Source organism: Lampetra fluviatilis, unplaced genomic scaffold (assembly GCF_964198595.1).
Source record: "Lampetra fluviatilis unplaced genomic scaffold, kcLamFluv1.1 SCAFFOLD_1094, whole genome shotgun sequence".
NCBI lineage: Eukaryota > Metazoa > Chordata > Hyperoartia > Petromyzontiformes > Petromyzontidae > Lampetra > Lampetra fluviatilis.
Window position 1 is genome coordinate 10,072 of NW_027621720.1, and position 9,929 is coordinate 20,000.

At 49.8% G+C, this 9,929-nt stretch overlaps 1 protein-coding gene across 1 annotated transcript in view; it reads left to right on the forward strand.

Annotated features, from left to right (window-relative positions):
• Positions 1 to 1,273: 1,273 nt before the first annotated feature.
• Positions 1,274 to 9,929, forward strand: part of LOC144955608 (volume-regulated anion channel subunit LRRC8A-like) — a gene marked incomplete at its 3' end in the record, with an annotated part of 19,185 nt that continues 10,529 nt past the window's right edge. Inside the window, 2 exon segments of the mRNA XM_078885781.1 lie at positions 1,274 to 1,640; positions 9,107 to 9,276. Coding sequence (XP_078741907.1) covers positions 9,139 to 9,276 — 138 coding nt within the window.

Consider the following 9,929-nt stretch of genomic DNA (forward strand, 5'->3'; position numbering starts at 1 on the left):
TGAGCGAGCGACTGACTGAGTGAGCGAGCGAGTGACTGAGTAAGCGAGTGACTGACTAAGCGAGTGACTGAGTGACTGACTGAGTGAGCGAGTGACTGAGTGAGTGAGCGAGTGAGTGAGTGACTGAGTGACTGACTGAGTGACTGAGTGACTGAGTGAGTGACTGACTGAGTGACTAACTGAGTGACTGAGTGAGTGAGCGAGTGACTGACTGAGTGACTGAGTGAGTGAGTGAGCGAGTGACTGAGTGAGCGAGTGACTGAGTGAGCGAGCGACTGAGTGACTGAGTGAGCGAGCGAGTGACTGAGTAAGCGAGTGACTGAGTGACTCACTAAGCGAGTGACTGAGTGACTGACTGAGTGAGTGAGCGAGTGAGTGAGTGACTGAGTGAGTGACTGAGTGACTGACTGAGTGAGTGACTGAGTGAGCGACTGAGCGAGCGAGCGAGCGAGTGAGCGAGTGACTGACTGAGTGAGCGAGTGACTGACTGAGTGAGTGAGTGACTGACTGAGCGAGTGAGTGACTGAGTGAGTGAGTGACTGACTGAATGAGTGAGCGAGTGACTGACTGACTGAGTGAGTGAGCGAGTGACTGAGTGAGTGAGCGAGTGACTGAGTGAGTGAGTGAGCGAGTGACTGAGTGACTGACTGAGTGACTGAGCAAGCGAGCGAGTGACTGAGTGAGCGAGCGAGTGACTGAGTGAGCGAGCGAATGACTGACTGAGTGACTGACTAAGCGAGTGACTGAGTGACTGACTAAGCGAGTGACTGAGTGAGTGAGTGACTGAGCGAGCGAGTGACTGAGCGAGCGAGTGACTGAGTGACTGACTAAGCGAGTGACTGAGTAAGTGACTGAGTGAGTGACTGAGTGACTGACTAAGCGAGTGACTGAGCGAGTGACTGAGCGAGCGACTGACTAAGCAAGTGACTGAGTGACTGAGTGAGTGAGCGAGCGAGTGAGCGAGCGAGTGACTGAGTGAGTGACTGAGTGACTGACTAAGCGAGTGACTGAGCGAGTGACTGACTGAGTGACTGAGCGAGTGACTGACTAAGCGAGTAACTGAGTGACTGACTAAGCGAGTGACTGAGTGAGTGACTGAGTGAGTGAGTGTCTGGGTGAGTGAGCGAGTGACTGAACGAGTGACTGAGTGAGTCGGTATCTGGGTCACCAATCGATTATTTTATCGATTTTAGATTTGGGGATTTGTTTTTTTCTTTGGCAAGCACGAAACAGCGCCTCACCGTGTCAACTAACTACGATAAATCAAGTTTGTACGATTTATTTGAAAATATTTCTTTTTTGTAAATAAAATATTTATTTGTGTTTTTTACCTCAATTAACGACATTTAAAGTTACATAAGTCGGCCACGTTACATGGAACGCTCCGTGTTTGCCTCAGCCGGTGGTGACGTTTAGCCCTTTTGGCCAAGACGATGACGATTATTATACTTTAATACGTTTACTAAAGGGGTTAGGGGAGGGATACCTTTCTTTGTTTATTTTAGTCGGCGGCTAAACAAAATAAAAAAAATAAAAAACATTTGTTTTGCCGGTGCGGCCCTGCTCGCCTAGCGCTCCGTGCGGGAAGCCTGCGCTAGGCCGCCGGCCAGGTCGAGGAGGAGGAGGCCCTCGACTCTACGGTCGGTTGTGTTCGTTCTTTAACAAATGTTCTTGGTTTTTTTTAATTTGTTTAATTTAGCGTTGCTATTTGTTGCTGCTGCTGTTGCTGCTGTTGCTTAAATGTGTCCGGAATTGTTTGGAGCGGTCTTTGTTGTGCTGTTTCGTAGTTTGTAAACACCGTACGAAAGTCCATTGTTCAGTCATCCGTTACAGTATTTGTAACAGTGTGTGAGTCTATGGGTCTCTGTGTGAGTCTATGGGTCTCTGTGTGAGTCTATGGGTCTCTGTGTGAGTCTACGGGTCTCTGTGTGAGCCTACGGGTCTATGTGTGAGTCTCTGGGTCTCTGTGTGAGTCTATGGGTCTCTATGTGAGTCTATGGGTCTCTGTGTGAGTCTATGGGTCTCTGTGTGAGTCTATGGGTCTCTGTGTGAGTCTATGGGTCTCTGTGTGAGTCTACGGGTCTCTGTGTGAGCCTACGGGTCTATGTGTGAGTCTCTGGGTCTCTGTGTGAGTCTATGGGTCTCTATGTGAGTCTATGGGTCTCTGTGTGAGTCTATGGGTCTCTGTGTGAGTCTATGAGTCTCTGTGTGAGTCTGTGGGTCTCTGTGTGAGTCTGTGGGTCTCTGTGTGAGTCTGTGGGTCTCTGTGTGAGTCTGTGGGTCTCTGTGTGAGTCTGTGGGTCTCTGTGTGAGTCTGTGGGTCTCTGTGTGAGTCTGTGGGTCTCTGTGTGAGTCTACGGGTCTCTGTGTGAGACTACGGGTCTATGTGTGAGTCTATGGGTCTCTGTGTGAGTCTATGGGTCTCTGTGTGAGTCTATGGGTCTCTGTGTGAGTCTGTGAGTCTCTGTGTGAGTCTGTGAGTCTCTGTGTGAGTCTGTGGGTCTCTGTGTGAGTCTGTGGGTCTCTGTGTGAGTCTGTGGGTCTCTGTGTGAGTCTGTGGGTCTCTGTGTGAGTCTGTGGGTCTCTGTGTGAGTCTGTGGGTCTCTGTGTGAGTCTGTGGGTCTCTGTGTGAGTCTGTGGGTCTCTGTGTGAGTCTGTGGGTCTCTGTGTGAGTCTGTGGGTCTCTGTGTGAGTCTGTGGGTCTCTGTGTGAGTCTGTGGGTCTCTGTGTGAGTCTGTGGGTCTCTGTGTGAGTCTGTGGGTCTCTGTGTGAGTCTGTGGGTCTCTGTGTGAGTCTGTGGGTCTCTGTGTGAGTCTGTGGGTCTCTGTGTGAGTCTGTGGGTCTCTGTGTGAGTCTGTGGGTCTCTGTGTGAGTCTGTGGGTCTCTGTGTGAGTCTGTACGTCTCTGTGTGAGTCTGTGGGTTTCTGTGTGAGTCTGTGGGTCTCTGTGTGAGTCTGTGGGTCTCTGTGTGAGTCTGTGGGTCTCTGTGTGAGTCTGTGGGTCTCTGTGTGAGTCTGTGGGTCTCTGTGTGAGTCTGTGGGTCTCTGTGTGAGTCTGTGGGTCTCTGTGTGAGTCTGTGGGTCTCTGTGTGAGTCTGTGGGTCTCTGTGTGAGTCTGTGGGTCTCTGTGTGAGTCTGTGGGTCTCTGTGTGAGTCTGTGGGTCTCTGTGTGAGTCTGTGGGTCTCTGTGTGAGTCTGTGGGTCTCTGTGTGAGTCTGTGGGTCTCTGTGTGAGTCTGTGGGTCTCTGTGTGAGTCTGTGGGTCTCTGTGTGAGTCTGCGGGTCTCTGTGTGAGTCTGCGGGTCTCTGTGTGAGTCTACGGGTCTCTGTGTGAGTCTACGGGTCTCTGTGTGAGTCTACGGGTCTCTGTGTGAGTCTACGGGTCTCTGTGTGAGCCTACGGGTCTATGTGTGAGTCTCTGGGTCTCTGTGTGAGTCTATGGGTCTCTGTGTGAGTCTATGGGTCTCTGTGTGAGTCTATGGGTCTCTGTGTGAGTCTATGGGTCTCTGTGTGAGTCTATGGGTCTCTGTGTGAGTCTATGGGTCTCTGTGTGAGTCTGGGTCTCTGTGTGAGTCTATGGGTCTCTCTGTGAGTCTATGGGTCTCTGTGTGAGTCTATGGGTCTCTGTGTGAGTGTATGGGTCTCTGTGTGAGTCTATGGGTCTCTGTGTGAGTCTATGGATCTCTGTGTGAGTCTATGGGTCTCTGTGTGAGTCTATGGGTCTCTGTGTGAGTCTATGGGTCTCTGTGTGAGTCTATGGGTCTCTGTGTGAGTCTATGAGTCTCTGTGTGAGTCTATGAGTCTCTGTGTGAGTCTATGGGTCTCTGTGTGAGTCTATGGGTCTCTGCGTGAGTCTATGGGTTTCTGTGTGAGTCTATGGGTCTCTGTGTGATGAGTCTATGGGTCTCTGTATGAGTCTATGGGTCTCTGTGTGGTGAGTCTATGGGTCTCTGTGTGGTGAGTCTGTGGGTTTCTGTGTGGTCAGTCTATGGGTCTCTGTGTGATGAGTCTATGGGTCTCTGTGTGAGTCTATGGGTCTCTGTGTGGTGAGTCTATGGGTCTCTGTGTGGTGAGTCTACGGGTCTCTGTGTGTGAGTCTATGGGTCTCTATGTGAGTCTATGGGTCTCTATGTGAGTCTATGGGTCTCTATGTGAGTCTATGGGTCTCTGTGTGGTGAGTCTGTGGGTCTCTGTGTGATCTCCCCCTGTTCTACAGAGTGAGTGAGTGGAGTTTGTGTGATCTCCCCCTGTTCTACAGAGTGAGTGAGTGGAGTTTGTGTGATCTCCCCCTGTTCTACAGAGTGAATGGAGTTTGTATGATCTCCCCCTGTTCTACAGAGTGAGTGAGTTGAGTTTGTGTTATCTCCCCCTGTTCTACAGAGTGAGTGAGTGGAGTTTGTGTGATCTCCCCCTGTTCTATAGAGTGAGTGAGTCGAGTTTGTATGACCTCCCCCTGTTCTACAGAGTGAGTGAATGGAGTTTGTATGATCTCCCCCTGTTCTACAGAGTGAGTGAGTGGAGTTTGTATGATCTCCCCCTGTTCTACAGAGTGAGTGAGTGGAGTTTGTGTGATCTCCCCCTGTTCTATAGAGTGAGTGAGTGGAGTTTGTGTGATCTCCCCCTGTCCTAGAGAGTGAGTGAGTGGAGTTTGTTTGACCTCCCCCTGTTCTACAGAGTGAGTGAGTGGAGTTTGTATGATCTCCCCCTGTTCTACAGACTGAGTGGAGTTTGTATGATCTCCCCCTGTTCTACAGAGTGAGTGAGTGGAGTTTGTATGATCTCCCCCTGTCCTACAGAGTGAGTGAGTGGAGTTTGTGTGATCTCCCCCTGTTCTACAGAGTGAGTGAGTGGAGTTTGTGTGATCTCCCCCTGTCCTACAGAGTGAGTGAGTGGAGTTTGTGTGATCTCCCCCTGTTTTACAGAGTGAGTGAGTGGAGATGATTGGCTGATGCACCACCTGTGCCCCCTACTGTGCCAACTTGCTGTGCTTTAGCCACCTGGTTCTCCGCTCGTTGTTGTGAGCGTCGCTCCTCCGCCCTCCGTTGTTGGAGGGCGACTGCCTCCATCTGCCTAGTAGCGTCCTTCACGAGCCTCCTCCACTGAGGCCGATCTTGACACCGCTGGTACCAGTCATCGGCAAGTCCACTCAGCTCCACGTCCTCCTGTACCACATCACTCCATCTCTTCTCTAGCCCGTGCCGCGCCCGTTTAGCCCCCTCGATCCAGCCGAACAAACGCCGTTTAGGCATGCGGTGGCTGGGCATGCGGGCTACATGACCCAGCCAACGCAGCCTTGCCTGCCAAAGGAGCTTAATGATGGGAATGTGTCCAGATCTTTCAAGGATTTGTGAGCTCCTCACACAATCCAGCCTGCAGGTTAAACCCAGGATGGATCGTAGCCAGGCCATCCTAAATGTGAAAAGATGCCCCATTAGGGGGGGTCCACGTTTCACAAGCATAGGGAAGGGAGGGCATGACCGTGGCCGAGAAGACCCAAAGCTTTGTGTGAAGCGACAGACCAGGTAGCTTCTACAGAGCGTTACGCAGCCGATGAAAGGATATTGCCGCTCGACTGATTCGGAGTGAGACTGTTGTTGTCAAACCGGAGCCGGTCATGAGCACAGTGCCCAGGTATGGGAAACTTTCCACTCTCTCCACTACTGCCCCATCACCATTTGGGAGTTGTGGGGGTGGAGTGTCCGATGGCACAAAATACCCAGGCAGGTGCTTAGTTTTGGTGGGGCTGATGGTAAGGCCCCACCTCTTGGTGGCACGCTCCAGTCTCAGCAGCAGCGTCTCGAACTACTCCTCTGAGTGAGCAGCAATTACCAGATCATCGGCATACGTAACGTGGTTGACCAATAGGGAGCCATCCCTTGACTGCACCCGGGCATCGATCAGCCTCCCATTAAATCTGTACCAAATGGAATTCTCCCGGTACAGCTATTGAAGGCTTCATGAACTACGTGGTCGAAATAGATGTTAAATAATGTGGGAGCCAGAGGACATCCATGTCGCACCACAAGGTGTGCAGGGAATGGCTCCGACTCCCGGCTACGTAGTTTTACCCGGGCCCGCTCACCATCATGAAGGTCCTTAATGATCGTGAGCAGAGGGTCAGGCACTCCGAAAGCACGAAGAACAACCCAGAGCCCAGGCCTACTGATGGTATCATAGGCCTTGACCAGGTCAAAAAAGCAGAGATGTAGGTCTTGTTGGAATTCCCTACACTTCTGCTGTAGCAGACGGACAGAAAATATGGCATCTGTGCAGGACCGCCCTTTCCTGAAACCGCATTGGGGCTCCGCAAGCCTCTCCTCAGCGTGCCTAGCAAGGCGATGTTGACTAATCCTTGCCAGGACCTTTCCCGGCACACTGAGGAGTGAGATGCCCCTGTAGTTGTTACAGTCTGTGCGGTCCCCCTTCTTGAAGAGGGGGACCACCAGGGCATCCTTCCAGTCCTGCGGAACCCGTCCAGTGGCCCAGACTGTTGTTATCATGTCATATAGGGCAGTCTGTGCACAAACGCCACCCTCCCTGAGCATTTCGCTTGGGAGATCATCTCTGCCCGGTGCCTTTCCTGGTCTCAGACTCCGGATCGCCTTCAGTACTTCCTCAACAGATGGCACCTCAGCCAGCCACTCACAGGGGAGGGTGACTTCTTCTGATGATCAATATTTGATGAGCTACGCTACTTCATCAACACTCGTTCAATCCTCCTCCCTGTCTCTCGAGGACCTGTACACCTTTCGATTTAAAGCTTTCGTGACTGCAGGGATTCATCTTCTTGGTTCTTTTGGTAAAGTCACGTAGAAGGGAAGGAATAAAATAATAAAAATAATAAAATAATTCTCACGACGTTTCGGCCACAACGCAAGCAGCCGTCCTCAGGTGAAGAACAGGTCTGTCGGAAAGTCATTCAGACGCTGTCTTCCCGACAGACCTGGTCTTCACCTGAGGACGGCTGCTTGCGTTGTGGCCGAAACCGTCGTGAGAATTATTTTATTATGTTTTATTTTTATCACCTGAGGACGGCTGCTTGCGTTGTGGCCCGAAACGTCGTGAAAATTATTTTATCATGTTTGATTTTTGTCACCTGAGGACGGCTGCTTGCGTTGTGGCCGAAACGTCGTGAGAATTATGTTATTATGTTTTATTTTTGTCACCTGAGGACGGCTGCTTGCGTTGTGGCCGAAACGTCGTGAGAATTATTTTATTATGTTTTATTTTTGTCACCTGAGGACGGCTGCTTGCGTTGTGGCCGAAACGTCGTGAGAATTATTTTATTATGTTTGATTTTGATCACCTGAGGACGGCTGCTTGCGTTGTGGCCCGAAACGTCGTGAGAATTATTTTATCATGTTTGATTTTTGTCACCTGAGGACGGCTGCTTGCGTTGTGGCCCGAAACGTCGTGAGAATTATTTTATCATGTTTGATTTTTGTCACCTGAGGACGGCTGCTTGCGTTGTGGCCGAAACGTCGTGAGAATTATTTTATTATGTTTTATTTTTGTCACCTGAGGACGGCTGCTTGCGTTGTGGCCCGAAACGTCGTGAGAATTATTTTATCATGTTTGATTTTTGTCACCTGAGGACGGCTGCTTGCGTTGTGGCCCGAAACGTCGTGAGAATTATTTTATCATGTTTTATTTTTGTCACCTGAGGACGGCTGCTTGCGTTGTGGCCCGAAACGTCGTGAGAATTATTTTATTATGTTTGATTTTTGTCACCTGAGGACGGCTGCTTGCGTTGTGGCCCGAAACGTCGTGAGAATTATTTTATTATGTTTGATTTTTGTCACCTGAGGACGGCTGCTTGCGTTGTGGCCGAAAACGTCGTGAGAATTATTTTATTATGTTTGATTTTTGTCACCTGAGGACGGCTGCTTGCGTTGTGGCCGAAACGTCGTGAGAATTATTTTATTATGTTTTATTTTTATTATTTTATTACTTCCCTTCTACGTGACTTTACCGAAAGAACCGAGAAGACCTGTACACCTAGAGGACCCTGAGGCGAGCGAGGAAGATTGTAGCCGACTCCTCACCACACTGGACACTCCCTGTTCCAGCTAATCCCTTCCAGCAGAAGGCTGCGGGTCCATCAGGACCAAAACCTCACGCCACAAACACAGTTTCATTCCCATGCGCCGCTGGCCTCTTCAACAAAGCCAGGGGCTCAAACTGAATTTAACGCTGAAACCGACTTTAACACAATATCTGCACAATGGAAACCTGCCATAGTTTCACTGTGTTAGCCTGTTTGCATTTTGTTGTCATTTTATGTTGTGTATTATAGCTATTGTATGTTTTAGATTTCTATTATTGAATTTTTACATACTTTAGCTCCTCAGTATCATCTTCTTGGTTCTTTCGGTAAAGTCACGTAGAATGTGAATAATAAAATAATAAAAATAAAACATTATAAAATAATTTTAAAAAATGCTAAAATATTATAATATAATAAAAGTATTAGTTAAACTTGTACCTTTAGTATAGTTAGACTTGTACACCACTCATTTAAGATTTAAGATTCCTACATGTTGAATGTATGCACCTTCCGGCCAAAGTGAATTCCTTGTCTGTGCGAACTTTCATGGCGAATAAAACCCTTATTCTTTGGTTCTTTCGGTAAAGTCACGTATAAAGATAAAATAATAAATTAAATAATATAGCATACGACGTTTCGATTGCAACACAAGCAATCATCATCATCAGGTATACATAAATTAGCAACAAAAATCTAACCAGAAAACTATAGACAGACATATAAGCAGACAGATATCACCAAGATACACAGAGAAAGAGGCAGAGAGAGGCGAGGGGTTAGAGAAAACATTTACATGGCGATGAGTTCGAAGAACGCGTCGTAAAGTAACGCAGGCTTGAACATTAGGAGAGAGGGGGAGAAAGACACACACTAAATTAAATAACCCAGCAAAAATATCGAAACGTTACGTAATACAACACAGAGAGTCGGTCAACACACAATTAACGCATAGCCTGGTCGATTACGTACTTCAAAGATTGCCAAGTTAGAATTTCAAATTAAGATTGAATAAAACCCCTCTCTGTCTCTCCCTCCATCTCTCCGTGCGCCTCTAACCCCAGGCTCTCCCCCCACCTGACCGTGAGCGGGCGCCATGATCCCCGTCACCGACCTCCGCTTCTTCGCCGACACGCACCAGAGTTTCCGTGTGCTCAAGCCCTGGTGGGATGTCTTCCTGGACTACACGGCAATGATCATGATGATGATTGCTGTGTTTGGCGGAACACTGCAGGTGGGTGGGGGGGGTGGGGGTGGTGGGGGGGGGGTGGACGCATGGGTGGACGCACTCGGACGTCACCCGGTACCCGTACCCGGCCGGGTACGGGTAGCCGTTTGCGACCCTGGTGTGGCCGGGTACGGGTAAGGAATCAAAACCCGTTTGCGACCTCTGGTTGGTGGGTGAGTAAGTGGGTGCGTGGGTGAGTGGGTGAGTGCGTGGGTGGGTGAGTGGGTGAGTGAGTGAGTTCGTGAGTGAATAAGTGGGTGCGTGGGTGAGTGGGTGAGTGCGTGGGTGAGTGAGTGAGTGAGTGAGTGAGTGGGTGAGTGAGTGGGTGAGTGAGTGGGTGAGTGGGTGAGTGAGTGGGTGAGTGAGTGAGTGAGTGGGTGGGTGAGTGAGTGAGTGAGTGAGTGGGAGAGTGAGTGGGTGAGTGAGTGGGTGAGTGGGTGGGTGAGTGAGTGAGTGAGTGGGTGAGTGAGTGAGTGAGTGAGTGGGTGAGTGAGTGGGTGAGTAAGTGGGTGCGTGGGTGAGTGGGTGAGTGCGTGGGTGAGTGAGTGAGTGAGTGAGTTCGTGAGTGGGTGAGTGAGTGAGTGAGTGGGTGAGTGAGTGGGTGAGTGAGTGGGTGAGTGGGTGGGTGAGTGAGTGAGTGAGTAGCTGAATTGGTGGGT